This window comes from Perissodus microlepis, chromosome 8, assembly GCF_051167445.1.
Source record: "Perissodus microlepis isolate ML-2025 ecotype Zambia chromosome 8, ASM5116744v1, whole genome shotgun sequence".
NCBI lineage: Eukaryota > Metazoa > Chordata > Actinopteri > Cichliformes > Cichlidae > Perissodus > Perissodus microlepis.
The window spans coordinates 18,649,687-18,667,925 of NC_140468.1; the positions used below are offsets into that span (position 1 = coordinate 18,649,687).

At 41.4% G+C, this 18,239-nt stretch overlaps 1 protein-coding gene across 2 annotated transcripts; it reads left to right on the forward strand.

Annotated features, from left to right (window-relative positions):
- Positions 1-125: 125 nt before the first annotated feature.
- On the forward strand, positions 126-18,234 carry rnf40 (ring finger protein 40). 2 transcript variants are annotated; one of them, XM_084937968.1, is made up of 20 exons: positions 126-254; positions 659-806; positions 928-1,095; positions 2,094-2,400; positions 4,688-4,888; positions 6,746-6,870; positions 7,044-7,190; positions 8,258-8,332; positions 8,439-8,558; positions 8,681-8,860; positions 9,249-9,384; positions 9,745-9,866; positions 9,971-10,242; positions 10,514-10,631; positions 10,740-10,889; positions 14,610-14,822; positions 14,932-15,057; positions 15,593-15,733; positions 15,821-15,922; positions 16,226-18,234. In XM_084937968.1, the coding sequence occupies exons 2-20, from the start codon at positions 669-671 to the stop codon at positions 16,400-16,402; spliced, it is 3,018 nt and encodes a 1,005-aa protein (XP_084794094.1). In that variant the 5' UTR covers positions 126-254; positions 659-668; the 3' UTR covers positions 16,403-18,234. The 2 variants fall into 2 exon arrangements, with proteins under 2 accessions (XP_084794094.1, XP_084794095.1); XM_084937969.1 differs by having other exon boundaries at positions 6,749-6,870.
- Positions 18,235-18,239: the final 5 nt, after the last annotated feature.

The window sequence follows — 18,239 nt, forward strand, 5'->3', positions numbered from 1 at the left end:
CGAGTAGCTGCACTTCAAAGCACCGTATCCCAAGGAAGTAGTCCGTGTTTTGAGTGTGTTTTTTAATTTACAACTTGTTGTTACCAACGGGAATACTTAATCTTTACATTATGTGAATTGCAAGCAATAGGCGGCGCTAATGCTCTCCCGTTATTGTAAGGAACATTTAAAACCAACGAAGAAGAAGCGTTAGCTGCATATTTCCTGTTGCTTCTCTGATGTCCTGACTTACGTTTCAAGTACTGGTTGTTAAGGTTTGTAATGATAACATTTCTCTTGTGAAAAGACACACATATACCTGTTTAAGAACATTTTGTGTATGTGGGGATGGATAATGAATAAAAACCCCGACCACCTCGGAATCTTGAACCAATAACGCCGTCCGTTAGCCTTAGCGTAGCATTAGCATGGTTAGCAGTAGCAAGCTGCAAGCTTGCAAAAGATCTTTAATCTTTGTAGCAATATGGAATTAAGATGGTTGGTAGTTCTGCAGGCATACCTTTATACAGTAATAAGTCGGCATTTAAATGCTAGTGGACCAGAAAAGTGAACCTTTTAAAATTTAAAATTGCATTTTTGATTTAAGGCTAACGCCGTCCCTTTGCTGTCACAAAATGAATGAATTATAATTCTTCATGCCTTGCTTGATGTAATGCAGGGAAGGAAAGATGTCAGGTGCTGGGGGAGGAAAGCGTCCCCCAGGCGGGGACAGCCCCCCTGGCCCACCTGAAAAGAAAAGCAAGAAAGAAGAGAAGACCACCACCACGCTAATTGAGCCAATACGCATAGCTGGAGTCTCCTCTACCGTGAGTTATATGGTCCTCACACTTTCAAGGCACAATCTGTCATCTATTTTTGCCAGACAACATCTACAATCCCTAACACTCATTATTTTGTTTCTCTGTTTGTATGTGTTTGTTAATTCAGGAGGAAATGGACATGAAGGTTCTCCAGTTCAAGAATAAGAAGCTATGTGAACGCTTGGAGCAGAGACAGGCGATGGAGGATGAGCTGAGAGAGAAAATTGAGAAGCTGGAGAAGAGACAAGCCACTGATGACACTACCTTGCTGATTGTTAATCGCTACTGGTCACAAGTAATTCTGTGCATTTCATTATATTGTTAGAATCCATTCTTGAATTTTAGTTTCCACTCTAACCTGATTTAAGAACTGGCACATTTGATAAAAACCTCATTTAAACGCAGCGGTCAGATGAATCAGTTTTTTTAGCACGCTTGCATTTGTGTGAGGCAAACCAATTTGGCTTATATCTGGTAATTGCAGATCTTAATGTTTTTTCCTGTTACCAATTATAGCAGGCACATGTGCATGTATAAATTAAGAAAGCATTGCCCAGCTCTTCCATCTGATGGATTGTCATCTTTTTGTAATTTGTAAGGATCTGAGTGTTATAAAAATAACTCCCAAAAGCTATATAGGTGTTATAGATAATCCTGGTACCTTAGGCAGGTTATATAGTAGGTTTCCTCCAGATTGATCAGCATGTCTAGGAGGATAGTTGTTATATACATAGGTCCAGGCTCCACGTCCTATGTATCCTGTACATGTTTTCCACCTGCCTGCCTTAACCTGATTGTACACATAGTGACAGGTATTGGTCGGTTATCAGGATGTTTAGAAGTTATTTAGCAACACGTTCTCCACAAACATGGGTGCACAATTGGAGAGGGGCGACTGTTGTTCGGCCGTCCCCCAGTCCAGTCACAAACAGCTCTCCTACACCGGCGGGCTGTTCAGTCATAATCCCACAGATGGTAGCTTTGCACCTTTGGCTCCTCAGCCAAGCACTATACACCAAATGTCTGAACCTGCGGTTCCTCTTGTACTGAGCAGGATTACTATTGCAACAACACATCATCAGTAGGTCTAATCCCAGCTCACGTTCCCTATTGGTAGGTGAACAATCCAACGCTTGGTGAATTCTGCGTCACAATGATAGGAAGAGCTTACATCGAAGGATCACAAAGCAGTGTCGCTATACATATACTTAGCTGTACTAAGGCTTAAACTCATGGTAATAACTTGTAAAGAGAATTAACACCTTTTTCTTTCTATGTCTATCTGACTTGCAGTTGGAAGAAAACGTGCGCATTCTGCGCAAACGTATTGAGCCAGATCCTCCAGTCGTTTCTACCCCTGCCCCACCCTCAGCAACCATCCCTGATCAAACACCAATGGAGGAAGATGGTGTCAACCTGGCTTCGCCTTCTGGCGTGCCTCCCCCTCCTGTGCCAGAGGCCCAGAACGAGGGTGAGCGGCCAGAGCAGCAACAAGAGGAGCGTCAGGAAGAGCGTCAGGAAGAGGAGCAGCAGCAGCCCCCTCCTCCCACTGGAGACGATTTACTGACACCAACAGAGCCGCAATCGGATACAAAAACAGGTTAGCAATTTTTTTTAATGACAAATCGTCTGTCATAGACTATTGTAATCTGCCTTATTCATTCATTCTCAATTTAACTTAGTGTATCTTTATGACTTTCATTACTCATGAAGTTACATCAGTCTGAGTCACTACTATTTATATTGATAGCTAATTTTATGCAACAAGACTGAACTTCAGGCCTTGTAATTTAAGGATATTCTTGTTTATTGTGTGTTGACCATTATTCAAGATGCGTATTAAATTATAGCAGGGGTAGGCAACCTTTCTGATGATGAGTGCCATCTATAATTTCCTCAGAAGTCAGTGTGCCATATAATTGCATTAGCAATAAATTTAATAACGCTCTATATGAACAGTTACACACTATATAGAACAACTTTATACAATTGTATTTGTTTGCAGATGTTGGCAGCTATCAGTAAATAGTTATCAGCTATTTTGAAACAAAAAAAAGACACTTTTTATCCATAACGGCTACCCGAGGACACTCTTCATGTGAGAGAAAATCTGCTCACACAGACATGTAGAGCCAAATACTGTCAATAAGGCCTCTGCAATGTTCTGAAGACAGTTAAACTTGTCAGGTAGTGATGTCCAACAGGTGAAAATGCAAGCTCCATGAACACGCACAGCTATGGATTCCAACTGCTTTTGTAGTTCTGCAAACTTTGACCCCCACAGAGTCGAGCTTTTCAGTTCAATCAGCTGCATTTTGATGTCCTCTGTGTCCAGCCAGTTAATGCGAGACAAATCCAGCTGCTCATTAAACCTTTCTGGTTTGATCAGAAAAGAAAACATTGGTCCATACACCTGAAAGTCCTAAAAACACATTGTGAATTCTGTCTCGAGCCTACGGATGTATCCGTGTATTTCTGTGGTGCTGATGCTGCGCTGAGCGGAAAGCTCCTGAAGCATTTGAAGTGTTGCAATGTGGAAATTTCAACATTGCTTGAAAAAAACTGCCAGCTAGCAACATCCCTCTCACCGGTAGGCTAAGTGATTTTTAGCCAATTACAAGTTGAATCTGGTAGTTGGGGTTGTTGGCTAAGATACCGTCATTAAGAAGCGGCACGATTAATGTGTCTATGCGAGCTGATTTGCGATGTGCACCGCTGGCCTGGCTATTTATTTTTTAATGCACCTTCTCAGATTAATTCACTAAGTGTCTTGCCCAGGGCTGGACTGGGACAAAAAATTAATTAAAAATAAATTAATATTAAATAAATTTAAACAACAGAAGAAGAGGCAGCTGACAGCGTAAAGACAGAATAAATCCAACTTTGTGTCTTTGTTTGATTCTAGCTGAAGTACGGGACAAACTGTGTTCCTTTTTGGCTCAATACGAAACGCGTAATATTTTCTCTGAATGCGGGACGATTCCATTTTTTACGGGGACGGTTGGCAACTCTACTAACTAACCTTATAAATAAAATAAAGTTCACTATCAGTAACATCATAGCACCCGCCCAGCTGTATAGAAACTCCGTCATGCTAGCTAGTACGTAGTACGAGTTATTGTAACTGACTGTAAAAAGTCAGCACAACGAAAATAAACTCCACCTAAACTTGGTTTATATCTGACCCAGATAGACTGCAGGTCATAACTTCTTACCTGATGTTCAGTTCACCTGACACTCGGCGGCCGCCTCAGGTCTCTCCTCCTCCTGCCTCCCCTTCCCTCATCCACCTGCTGGCCTCTGTGGAATCTCCGCCATTGCCACCACCAAACAACTGAGTTATTTTTACACATCGGCCAGCACCTGGCCAGTCCACCACCTCTCATTGTTTATACCGTTACTGAAACATAAAATAAAAGAAAAAAATCTTCGGCCCATAAAAAATGCAAAATCACCAACGGCCGATGGCCAGTCCAGCTATGGTCATGCCATCAGTTAACCCTTCGCGTGCCACAGCTGGCACGCGTGCCCAGGGTTGCCGACCCCTGAATTATAGTGAGGCAAAGGGGAATGATAGTGAGCTAAAGAAGGCAACTGTTACAATATTTCTTTCATCTGTTAGCATGTACTACTGCAGAATTTTAGTGTATTATCAAGACTTTAGTCCCAATCTACACAGTCTGTATTTGGTAGATTTCCTTTTTCTTTGCTTTGTATTTAAATAACAAATTGCTCTGAAAATACTTGTTTATACCAGACTTTACCACATTGGACCACACTGTGCCAGCAATAGATTACTGTTTTAATTGTAATTTTTTTTTAAATTGATATTTAAGAATTCTGTCAAATTGTTACTTGCTGACTTTATCATTTTTACATATGTGCAGATACATCACCGCCACCTCCTCCCCTGAGTGAAAATGCCAAGGGTTTCTTGTCGACTCTGGAGCAGAGCAGTGAGGAGGAACTAACTCTGCACCTCCAGGACCGCATGCAATTCAGCAAAGAAGCCATCGCCTGCTTGGTCTGCGTCTTTGATAGGCTGCACAGTCACATCAGTGACATGTGCAAGGTGGTCCAAGCTGCAGGTAACTGTGGAGAAATGTTTGTTATTGACACTTAAATGTACAGTTATAGTCAGAAGTTTACATACGTTCATCAATAGTGATTTCTTTGAACTGTTCTTTTTCCATTTTTTTTTTATCTTTAATGACATTAAAAGTCAAAAATTAGGTGCACGAGTTTGAATTTCATTTAGATTTTTTCTAATTCACACAGGGCTAAATTTATTTATACAGAATCAAATATATACATGCACTCATTTAAATCTGTAAATATGCTGAAGGTTCTACAGTTTCCTTTAACTTGACAAGGTTCAGGTTTGTTAACTTCTCTTTGTGATCATGATGGACTACAACTAGTGGTTTCTCTCTGTCAGCATAAAAAATATTTGTTTGACGGCACTCTATGGACTACCAATACTCAGAAAAATAGGAAAGTCCAAAGAACTCAGTGAAGATCTGCGAAGGAGAACTGTATTTACAAAAGCTGGGAATGTCTCCTGCAGTTATTTGTGAAGAACTGCATATTGCAAGATCATCAGTTTAAACAAATGCGCATAAATACAAATTATTCAGATGTGTCACAATTTTGCCAAATATTGTAAGAAGACCCAAATTTTCACTCTCAGATGAGAGGATGTTGGTTAGGATGTTCAGGAACATCCCAGGAACCTCCAAGGCTCAAGCCTGCCATGTACTGGAAGCTGCTGAAACACCAGGATCAATGGCCAGAGTGAAGGGAGTTTCACATCGCCATGGACTGAGAGGGCGCCGACCAAGAAGGAAGTCTCTGAACCGAAGTTGACACCTTCAGGCTCAAATGAAATTTGGATCAGCCCAAATTTCATAAGCCAAATACCTTCAGGAGAAAAGTGTGTTGTAGAAGGCTCTCAGTCATCCAGGTCATTGTAGTCTAAGGAGCTTGGAAAGAAAAGTGTCTGGACTTCTTTAAGTTTCTTGAAGGCGTGACAAATGGGGCTTAAAAATCTGGGACTCTCCACCAGTTGCTCTTAGAACTGAAGAAGCTTCTCGGATGAGAGTTGAAACCTCTTTGAGCCGTTTGGACACAATGAAAGGAGGTATGTTTGGAGTAGTAGAGATGAGGCTTTCAAATCTAAGAGTTGAGTTGTCAAACATGGTCATGCTTTGGGGCTGTTTTGCTGCCAGTGGTGCTTGTACATTGCACAAAGTGGATGGAATAATGACGGCGGAAGAGGACTACCTCCAAATTCTTCAAATTTCATCTCAAATCACACACAAAGTTTGACAGTGTGACACAGTTGTTCCATTGGGACACTGATGCCAAACACATCCAAAATGGTTTTGAAAAGGATAAAGCAGGCTAATGTTAAGCTGCTGGAATGGCCTTTCCAAAGCATCGATCTTACCCCAGTTGAAAATTTGTGGACCATGTTAAAAAGCCCAATCTGTGCCTGGAAACCAACCAATTTAAACGTAACAATTCTGCTAAGAGGAGTGGTAAAATATTCAGCAAGAAGCATGTTGATGGATATGAAAAGCATTTGATCGGGGAGCAATTTGCTAAAGGATGTTTGATCAAATATTAGTGGGCGTGTGTGTGTTTGGATATGGATACGTTTGACCCTGTGTGGTTTTGGAAAAATCGAAAATAAATTCAAAATCACTCTATCCTGAAAAAAAGAACAGTTCAAATAAATTGATCAAAAGTCCAAATTACCCTGACATTCATGGCCATGAGTGTAAGTAAACCTCTGACCACCATCATTTACCTTAAACTAATTACTAGATTTTTGAGTTTAATGCATCATAACTGAGTTGTTGGAGTGCTTCCTTTGATACTTGTTAGTTTGGCCAAATTAGAATGACAGTATTGGGGGTTTTGTTTTTTTTGGTTTGGTTTAGCAGGATTTGAAGATGACAGCCAGTCTGACATCATCAATCTGAACTGCACTCTGCTGGACGAGAACACTCGACTGCGAGACTTAGCCACTCTCCTGCAGGGAAGACACCATAAGATGTCCATGGAGGTACAAAGTCCTTAGTATTGTTTAAGTGACTCACCATACACGTTGACTGTTTGCAAGTGTAGTTATTTCGAGTGTTTCAGGGTGAATGAATGGGGAAAACTAGTTAGACAATTTCTTATGGTCGCTAATTCTTAGTGATGCAGCAACTATTCACATGTCCCACTCTCCTGCAGTATAATGAGCTCGTGGACAAGGTGACCAGCTCAGAGACCAAGGTGACTGAGATGGAGACAACGGTGGAGGACCTGCAGTGGGACATTGAGAAACTGCGCAATAGGGAACAAAAGCTTAACAAACACCTAGCAGAGGCCATGGAGCAGGTGCGTTTGTTTAATGTCCCTTTGCAACTTTTGCATCAGCCCCCTTTTTGTTTTTTCTTTTTCTTTTTATAGTGTGCATATTTATTTTTAAATCTTTCCACTAGGCGTAGGCTCTGTCGTTTTTCCTCTAATACATGAGTTGACATTGATAAGGCTCTAAGCATCAATGCATGTCAAAACAGCTGCTTCTACTGATGCACAGCTCAAAGGTGGGCTGTGCATCAGTAGAAGCACAGCAGTTTTCTGATCATGAAAATTGGATGTCAGAAGAATTACAGAGTAGAGTTGTATGCTTTTGTTCACAAGTACAGACAAACACAATCTGCTTTAACTAATAAGCCAAATGTATTCTTTTGAGTCTTTGTTGAACACATTACTTACATATTTTCATGATAGTGCAAATTGGATTAGTTTATTTTGGCTGGTTGTTAGTCCATGCTTCCTTACAGAGCTGCTTCAGGTCTGGCATATTCTTAGAAAGTCTGGTGTGCACTTGAGGTGGATTGGATTAAGATCTAAGTTCAGAGTGGTTGTTTTGAAAGGCAGACTGCCCTTTTTTGTAGTAAGCTTTACTTTGAAGTTTGACAAATGTATCCTGCTGGATCATCTAACACCACAGATTTTTTTCTCTCTGTAGGCTGATTGCAGGCCTAATTTGTGAGTTTCCATCTCTATGCAAATCATCAGTTTTTAGTTAGAAAGTGCAGGGACCTGCTGAAGTCACCTCAGCAGATGTTTCTTCTGAAGTACAAACTAAATATTTCCCCCTTTTGTGAGTTAAAGTAGCTCTAACCCCAAACTTCCAAACTTGCTTCATGGATTTGATCTCAAGCCCGGGTCGGCAAGATTTGTTTGTCTTTTTCTTTTTTCCTTTTAAATGTACATTGTAAGACTTTGATGCAAACGATGTGGATATGCACACAAGTGTTTTTAGTTAAAATAGCTTGTTTGTCCATAACTGCATGTGCAGATGTGACACTTTATTTTTTTTTTTAAACGCACACAATAAGAATCATTTACTTTATGTTGTTACTTCCTGACACATTTTCTGTGTTTTCTGTCTGCAGCTCAAGTCAGGATACAGCAGCACTGGTAGCTCAGGTGGGCTGGCTGGAGGCCAGATTACACTGAACATTCAAAAGGTTAGACGACTTAGTGTTGTGTAACACGTTTTTATATGCAACTTGCCTCCAAAAGTCCATATTTCTTTATCAATGTGGTCTTCTTTTTTTTTTCTTTTTTTAATAGTTTGAGAGTCTCAATGCAGAGCTGGAGCACAACCAGGAGTTGGCAAATAGCCGCATGGCAGAATTGGAAAAACTACAGGTGGAGCTCCAGGAGGCTGTGAGGGAGAGTGAGAAGCTCAAGGTAAATGTATTTGAATCTGCATACCTGTGAGACGGGAGGCTAATTTCATTTTCCTTCTTTATTTGAATGATTTTCATGGTTTAGCCCTGCGTGTCATCTCACTCCACATCTGGGCTTTTCAGATGGACCTGCGTAATATTCCAGAGGAGGTTGTGAAGGAAACGTTAGAGTACAAATGTCTGCAGTCTCAGTTCTCCCTCCTGTACAACGAGTCTCTAGGAGTGAAAACCCAGCTGGATGAGGCACGGGCTCTCCTGCTCACTGCGAAGAACGCCCATCTCCGACAGATTGAGCACATGGAGGTGACTCTCAGAGCATTTCTTTGTGTGTTTGTGTCAACATTAATATAATTTAAGATTCAGAGAAAGGATGAGACTCCGGAGCAGCTCCTTCAGACTAAGCTTGCAGTGCACTGGCAGAAAGTCTGTTGTGCATTGTATATTTTTTTACAGTTTAAACTTGTATGTGTTGTTATTAGTGCTGTCAGCAAATCTCCATTAACGAGTTGACCACGCTAATGCGTAGTCAACTCACCGCGGGTCGATCCACGGTGACTCGTTAACAGACATTTGCTGCGTTAATGCAGTTATGGCGTTAACGTCATTTTAATGAGATTAACGCTGACAGCACTAGTTGTTATTAACGCTCAGAAACATGGAGAATAATGTCTCACTGTTTTTAACCTTTCAGAGTGATGAGCTGTCTCTTCAGAAGAAGCTGCGGACTGAGGTCATCCAGCTGGAGGATACTCTGGCCCAGGTGCGCAAAGAATATGAGATGCTGCGTATTGAATTTGAGCAGAACCTGGCAGCCAACGAGCAAGCAGGTACCTTTTCAAAACACTCTCACACTTCAGTCAGGGACATTGTTTTGCGTGTATATTCGTCTGTCGAGAATGAACATGTATTTGTTATATTTTTTAATGTGCTTCAAAGCTCAGTAGAAGAAAGAAATGTACCATATTTTGAGGGTGGTATTCGAGTGGATATTAAGGAAGATATCAGTCAGCAAACTAATCCTCTCTCAGCTCTGCAGAGAATATTGCATATCATCCGTATCAAGCTGTCAGTTCTGTGCACTATGTGATTAAACTCATCATTTACAGCTTCGTGATGCTAGCCGAGAGTGCTGAATGAGTCAAACTCAAAAACACCCACTGACTGTCGGGCTTTCATCTTTTTCTCAGGACCGATCAACAGGGAGATGCGACATTTGATCAGCAGCCTCCAGAACCACAACCTGCAGTTGAAAGGCGACGTGCAACGCTACAAGAGGAAATTGCGGGAAACGCAGCTGGAGATCAACAAGGTAGGTTACGTCATTTACTAACATGCACTGACATTATCTAATTGAGGTGTCTGTTCTGAGGTGTCTGATGATGATTCTCAATAAAACTGTTGTGCCATCAACAGTTACGCTGTCAGAGTGGCGACACTGGAGTTCTGATTTTGGAGGAGACGACGAGCGACAGCATTGACGTGAAAAAGGAGGAGGATGAAGACCAGGAGGAAGAAGAGGAGAGGAGGAGGGAGCTGGAGAGACAGCGAGCCCGAGAGAGAGAGCGGGAGAGGGAGAGGGAGGCCGAGCGAGAACGAGAGAGGGAGCGGGAGAGGGAGAGGCAGCGCAGCGACGAGCTGAAGAGGAAAGACTCAGACACACTGAAGATGCTCAGAGTAGAACTCAAGTACACTGCCCTCTATTTAACTCCACATTCATATGTAGTAACTAAATGCGATAAACACACATTTCCTAAAATGTTGTTACTCTAATGATGAATATTTTCAAATTATCTTCATTATAAAACAAATAGGAAATCATGCAGATTGCAGGAAGTCTAGTCATAGTGTTACTCTAAGAACTGCAAAGTCTGCCAGTGTTTTGTTTTCATAATTAGAAGCACTCTGCTAATTAAAATGCCATGACTGTTTATTTTAATGTAATCTCTAACCAATCAGGAAAGCCCAAGAGTCCCAGAAAGAGATGAAGCTTCTGCTGGACATGTATAAGTCAGCGCCAAAGGAGCAAAGAGATAAAGTGCAGCTGATGGCGGCCGAACGCAAATCTAAAGCTGAGGTTTGTTTTGTTTTTCTTTCCGTTTGTACTCTTTCACTTACTTTTTAGAGCAACTGGTAGGTTAGATATTTAACAAAACAAAGTAAGCTCCTGTCTCTTATGGTCCAGGTGGATGAGCTGAGGATGCGAGTGCGAGAGCTCGAGGAGAGGGAGAGGAAGGAGAGCAAAAAACTGGCTGATGAAGACGCCCTCAGGAAAATACGAGTGGCAGAAGAGACCATTGAGCACCTGCAGAAGAAACTCGCTGCCACTAAACAGGTGTGTGTGTAGTGCAGTGGTAATCTTCTCAGAGCACTTCACCTTAACCTGTGTTTTTACCTCCTCATTATTTCTCTTTTACTTTCCAGTTTGTAAAAAGTTAATAACGGCAAAACGTGATGCCTAAGAAGCTCGTCCTAAGCTCTTTGTCTTCCATGTGACGAGTTTTGTACCTAATAAAATATTTGAACCATAAGCCTTATAAAAATGCCATATTTAAGCTTTTGGGGATTCCACCGGCGTTGAATATAAACAATCAGCGGTGTTAAGATTGAAAGTAGTGCAGTGAGTATTGCATTTGCCTAAGAAAGGAGTTCTACTAATCTTAGACGACCAAAGAGGAACTGAAAGCTTACGCTGTGGCCTGGCTCTGATCAGCTGAGTATGCTAATGCTAACCTGCTGGTAATGTTTTGAGCTGTCACGATTATTGTTACTGGCACCATCCCTTTGATAATCCATGCGCTCTAATTTGAATTTCTTTTGCCCTTTTTTAGTAGGCACTCCCAATTTCAGTGTTAGGAGATACATGTCTAGTGGCACTTAAAAGCATTTGTCTTTGCTGGAGTACCAACAGCTCTCTTAACACCTGAAATGCTGAAATGTCGGCACATTGTCTGTAGTTTTTACCTGGTTCACTGGAGACAGGACAAAGTGTTTTCACTGGGATGTAAACTGCAGATTTTGTACTAGAAAGCTGGCGGGTTAAAGTTCTCAAATGGTAAAAATTTCTAATGAAACAAAGATAAACAGATTTTCTTTTTTTAGCACCGTCATTTCTCTCTTTCTTCCTCTTCGTCGTAAATGTGCAAAGGTTTTCTTGCGCAATACAGTCTAAATTTGTTGTTCATTTTGCATAACATAAGCTTATGTCATGATTAGTCAGTCCATATTTCACAAGAATTGTTATTCTTAGAGTGTTGGTTGCTCTTCACTCTAATTTTACTAATGGTCAGGATCAGGGTCATAATTGTTGTTTTTAGCAAAACCTTCATGCACACTGCTTACAACTTCATCAGATTCTCACTGGATGTTGACTGAATCGAATGTTTTCCGAACAAAATCTCGATGTTGATACATTTTGCATGCACACATTGATAAAGAGTGAATTTCCTGAAATAGCTTGAAAGATCACTTTGCCACACGCGGTGCATGACACCATTATCCTGTGTTGTATGGTGATGATCATGACCTTGGTCCTGCTGGCTGACTCCCATGATGTTTTGTGCCTTCCTATCACCATTGTGTTAACATAAGTAGTATGGTCAGCGCTTGGGCATGTGCATGCTTTGTGTGGCTATGGTTACTAATGATCATGTGGTCACCAGACTCCTGAACCTAAATGCTTTAATAGAGCAAGGTTATTGTGTCCTGGATATGGCTGTTTGTGCAATACAGTCTTATCACTTTCTTTTTGTACTCAACACTTTATACTAACTGGTGAATTGTGAGCCAGGTGAGCTGCTATGCCACTGATGTTCTGGTCACTTTGAAAAGCAACTTAAACTTTATGCTATCTAGCAGAAATGTATTCACCCTCTTGTCTCGCAGCAACACTGTGCCACGATTATCCTGACAGTTTAAGGGGAACAGTTTTAGGCCAGAGTGTGAGAATTCATTTTGGGTGGGGACATTTTTTTTTTTTTGGGTTGATCCAATGTGATAAATTTTCAGTATGCAAAGCACTCTGAGCTCACTCACTTGGCTGTGCTGTCATGCAAATGTTGAAACACTTAAAGAATTTCATTTGTAAGAAAATGCAGAAAATAAGAGGGCAGATACTCATGACATTCAAATCTTTATCTGCCTTGGGTTAAACGCTGTTCAAGTCATGTCACTGTTATTCTGCATAGATGGTGGATACACCCATATTAGGTAATCGAATGCTTTTTTTTTTCTTGTCATGATATTAATTTTGCTGTGAGTAGGAGAGGTTTATGAATAAATGTTAATCACTATCTTCACCTATGTCAGCCAAGAAATGGTGAATTCTGGTGCAAATAACTGAACATTAAGAAAACAGATGTTGAGCTCTGATGGTCTGTATGTCCTCATGCTTGGGAGGTCTTGCAGAACATAATTAACAGGAGGTAAAACACAGTCTGCAGTGAAATATTTATTCAGCTTTTCACTTTTGCCTTAATATCTGGTATAAAGTTAAAGCGCAGCAACTAAAGCTCCAGTGGTGTCAGATGTGTTTGATTTGTTCCCCTCGGTCCTCGGCTGCCAGAATTTAACTGCCAAAACTATCCAATAAACAGGCTATTTATGAGTTCATCTGACTTTTGTTTATAGGCCCTAGCTGGTTCATAAAAAAAAAACCCAGCTTGAACCAAAATTTACAAATAAAGCAAAGCTAATTTTTTACCTAAAAACAAACCAGGTGTGTCTGTATCGAGACGTCCGCAGTCTTGAATAGTAGGGTGGGAATCTTTGGCAGTATCTTGATTCAATTCAGAACTGACTGACTCATTAAAAAGAGAGGTGGCACAAAATCGTGGCTCTTAGTCCAGTGTACTGTGTCAAACTTCTGCTTTTTGCCCACTGAGCTGCAAACACCACCTACATGAAAATTCAGCTAATTGATCTTAATGTGCATCATAGTCTCAAGAGAAGAAGCAGATAATTGTGTACAAGTATAAGGCTTTTTCCCCCCTTTATTTTTTGATGCATAACTTATGCATTTAACTAAATGCTTCTCTTTTGTCAGTAGTGTTGAACAGCTGTTGAGCAGCACTGCTAATGCTGGGGAAAAACCATCTTTATCCCAAAAACAACTTTGTTTTAGTGCTGGAGCTTGTCATAATGTTAGTAAAAGCTTTATGAAATGATTTGTTCTCTAGAGTATTTTATACAATCATAAAATCATAATACAGCCTAACAACTGCTTTTAGTGAAAATTAATAAGGCGACAAGGGAAGCATTTCCGAGCTGTAGACCAGGGGCTGTCAAAAACGAGGCCCGGGGGCCAGAATCGGCCCGGCAAAGACTCCAGTCCAGCCCCTGGAAAGTATTGGAAATACATTTTTGGAATTTTAACGGTTTTCTTAATTTTTACAGCTTTTCCTATTAATTAAGACCAACCCTCAGCCATTCATACAGTAGCAACGTAGTAACAGATAAACAGCTAAAAGACAGAAAGGTTTCTGTTTTTCACCTTCTATAGAAATTGCACTTTTTCTTATATTAAGACATCTCATGGGTTAACTGTGTAGGTAAATGCCTTTACACTGACAGAAAGTGGAGTTTGATTCATTCGACTTCAGATCAAAACAGGTTGTGTGTGGTAGACCATGTAAAATGAGTTGGATGTCCAAATTCTGTGCCAGTTTGATATCATGAACTAGTGATGGGTGACTATAAGTTTAATGTAAGATAGGATGGCATCCCCAAATGAAAAGAGCTCAGCAAGTTGCTCATTCTTGATGGCACATTGATCAAGGATGCACAGGTTTTCAGAACTGGGGGGAAAAAAGAAAAGCGTCTTTGTTTATGTCTTTGAGTCGTAAGAAAGTAGTTTGGAAAATTAAATCCTTGTGATTCTTTTACAGTTATTTAGAAGTGGTACTGTTGGAGGTCAAACCTGCGTGTCCTCGTCACATTCTTATCTTAAAGACTGAAAACTGCTGTTGAAATCATTTCATAAACTGGAGGGCAGAAGCAGCACAGCTGACTGTCACTCTTTTCACTGTTTTTAATATCTGACGCATGTGTTTTTCAGGAGGAGGAAGCCCTGTTGAGTGAGATGGATGTAACAGGCCAGGCCTTTGAAGACATGCAGGAGCAGAACAGCCGGCTGTTGCAGCAGTTGCGCGAGAAGGACGATGCCAATTTTAAGCTAATGAGCGAGCGAATTAAATCTAACCAGATCTACAAGCTGCTGAAAGAGGAGAAGGAGGAGCTGGCTGACCAAGTTCTTGCTTTCAAAACTCAGGTGAGGTGCAACTTTAACCTGACAAGGCAGCACTTGTGGGTTAAAAAAAAAAAAAAATTGGGTCAGGGCAGTGAAGCACTCGCTGGCTACTTTTTGCTCCCTCTTTTAGGTGGATGCCCAGCTGCTGGTTGTGCAGAAATTGGAAGAAAAAGAGGGAGTCCTACAGAGCACCCTGGCAGCTCTGGAAAAGGAACTGGCTGTCAGAACACAAGCACTAGAGCTGAACAAGAGGAAGGTGAGGAGGGCCATCAATCAGAAGGATCTTTTATATAGAGAATCCACTTTAGAAGACCCCTGTTTATGTTGACCCAAAACAAGCCAGTGTAATCACTACACACTAACACTGGGGCTGTAGGCCAAAAGCACAGGCTCTCATTGTCATTTAAGCATTTAAGCATGTAAAAAGTTCAAATATTAGACCCAGAATTTGTCCCTGTGGCCACATTTGCCTTTTTTTTTTTCTCAAGTAGTTTTGGTTTCGATGTTTCTGGTAATTGATGGGAAGCACTGCAGACACTGAGACAAAGTTATTGAGGTCATCTTGTCGCATATAAGGGTTTTTTTTTTTTTTTGCCCACAAATAAGAACAGTCACCAATAACATTTAAATGAGTCCCAAAACACAATAAAGGGACTGCTTACGTAATTGAAACAGAGTTGAAGAATAGCCTAAAAACTCATAATGCTCACCGTACCACCGCCACATTACATCTGAAAGTTGTCATCGTTAGGTGTTTTTATTGAGTGCGCCTGTTTCCTTCCTCGCTGCAGGCAGTGGAGGCCGCACAGCTGGCAGAGGACCTGAAGGTGCAGCTGGAGCACACGCAGGCCAAGCTGAAGGAGATCCAAGTCTCTGTGGCTGAGAACCGCACTGCCCGGGAGAGGGAGAGCAGCAACCTGAAGCGAGCACAGGTATGCATGCACTGCGAGTGTCACTCCAAACCTAAAGCTCTGATTGGAGGATGCAGGTCTAACATCTTGGGGATTCTGTCCTTACAGGAGGATCTGTCCAGGCTCAGAAGGAAGCTGGAGAAACAGAAGAAGGTGGAGATGTACTCGGATGCAGACGAGATTCTGCAGGAGGAGATCAATCAGTACAAGGTGAAAAAGAGGAGGCTGTGTGCAGAGAACACAAACACACCAATAGCTCCCAGGCACAGTCTGAAGTTAGATAGCTACATAAAACATAACTGTCTAGTAAAATTAATGCAAATGCTCCGGCTTTGGAATTTGCTTTACTGGCTGTGTTTCAGTTGTGAGCACGGGCCATTCAGTGATTTGTCTGCGCTTCAGGGACATGAAACTTGTTTGTTATACCCTTGAGTAGTAGTTATATTACTCAGGAAAATTAGGTAATGACTGAGCTCACATATGGCCTATACACATGTGTTTGTCTGTCTTCAGGCCAAGCTGCGTTGCCCCTGTTGTAACACCCGAGACAAGGAGACGGTGCTCACCAAGTGTTTCCACGTTTTCTGCTACGAATGTCTGAAGATGCGTTACGACACCCGACAGAGGAAGTGCCCCAAGTGCAACTGTGCGTTCGGAGCCAACGACTTCCACCGCATCTACATCACTTAAGTCACTCTGGAAGAAGAAGAAAACGAGGCGTGACTACAGAAAACAGTAGACAGAACCAAAGGAGAGAAATAAATAGAAAAGTGATAAAGGAACTGGAGATTTATTCAAAGAGGCAGACATTTTTGGGATCACAGATGAGTGTGTCCCCTGTTTTTAATCTCTTTGGAAGGACTTGTTTTAATCCATCTTGGTTATTTTTTTCATTAAGTTGGTGACCAAACAGAAAAGCCCTTTTCAGACATTAAATGCACGACATCCTGTCAGTCAAACACGGGTCATTTTTAATGCTCCTAACGGCTTTACAGTGACGCAGAGAGCCACGGTACGCTCCACACTTCCCTAACGTTTAGTTGTCTTACCCGCTGTCACCGAGAGCAGGGTTTCTGAGTCAGCACGCGCTGCAGCAAATGATAACAAAATCCTCCCACCCCTATCACGCCGGCTCCGAGAGCAATCACTCTTCTGATTTGGGAATGGGGGAAAAAGCATCATGGAGGAGTGTTTTTAATCTTATTTTAAATGGAAAAAAAAAACGTTCTTAAGTACATGCTGTTGGTGTCAAAAGCATTGCAGTGAGCTGAGCAACTTGCAATGCAAATTCATAAGACTTTAGTGAGTGATCAAGGTTGCTAGGTCCAAATTAGTGAGATTGCTGCTGTGAAAAAGTGATCAGGGTGCTGAGTCAGACTGAAAGCAGGCCTGCTCATGAGTGCATGTCTGAAAAGGGTTTTAGTGACACATCGGACTGAGAGTGTTTGTTTTGTAGTTAATAAACAGTTTTTTTTCGTGCACAGTGATTTTTCTCTTGCAAGTTGAGCTGCTCGGCACTGTTCTCCTGTCTTTGCTGTTCTTTACTGTGTTAAAATGGTCTCTTTTTCACATACCGGGCCCACTTTTGCAGTCTCTCTCTCTCTTTTATCTTTTAATGTGTCGTTTTAAAAACTTGGAACTGCAGTGAACTGTATTCGATCATCTTGAAATATTGCTTTGAATTGTTTAAGTCCTGCTGGTTTTTTGGAGGTCCCATAAAGTCATTGAAGCTGAAGTTTAAACTCACAAATTAAAAGAAGTCGTTCTTTACAGCCCCCAGGCTCGCATGGTTACAACTAAATATGTTTCTAATATATAAAGTAAAACAGCCAGAGCTGCCTTACGTCTTTAGTTATGCTATAGTATTAACAATGCCTGAGAGACATCAGCTAGTTTGGCTCCCACTCAGCACATGCAGGAGTGTTTGGATCACCTTGGGCAAGGTCCTCTGTGTGTGTTCATCCTGTTGCCATGGTTCCTGCCTGAGAGTTTGACACAACATCTGCAGCTTATAGTGCCTCATTACCGATGAAATCACTGCAGTGGAAATTCGGCTCATATGGGTGTCCTTAGTGGGCTGTGCTGCTCCAGGTCCTCTTTAGACCGCTTTCCTAAAGGTTAGCCGTGACAGTCGAGTAGAAAAACATCTGTGCAACAACATGCGTCGAACATAATTGAGCCAATGAAAACGACTTTTTTTCCTCTCTCTCTCTGATCTGATGATGTGAGCTATTTAGTGGGAGGTTGGTTAGCGTCTGTTTGACGTTAGCTTGTGTGGGAAAGGCAGTTTGCACCATGTTACAAACACATAAAAAAACTTCCAGGCTGCATAGAAGAAGACTGAATATGTGAAAAAGAGGCTTTATAGGGCATTTGGGAAGTGTTATCCCAGCCTTCCCTGAGAATTGGCTCCAACTGCGCCAAAATAATTAGATACTTGAATACCTGGGCACTGGCTGTTTGAATTCATGTGAGTATATACATATGGATTCCATGAATAAATCAGCAGACTTGTGTATGTCCGTGT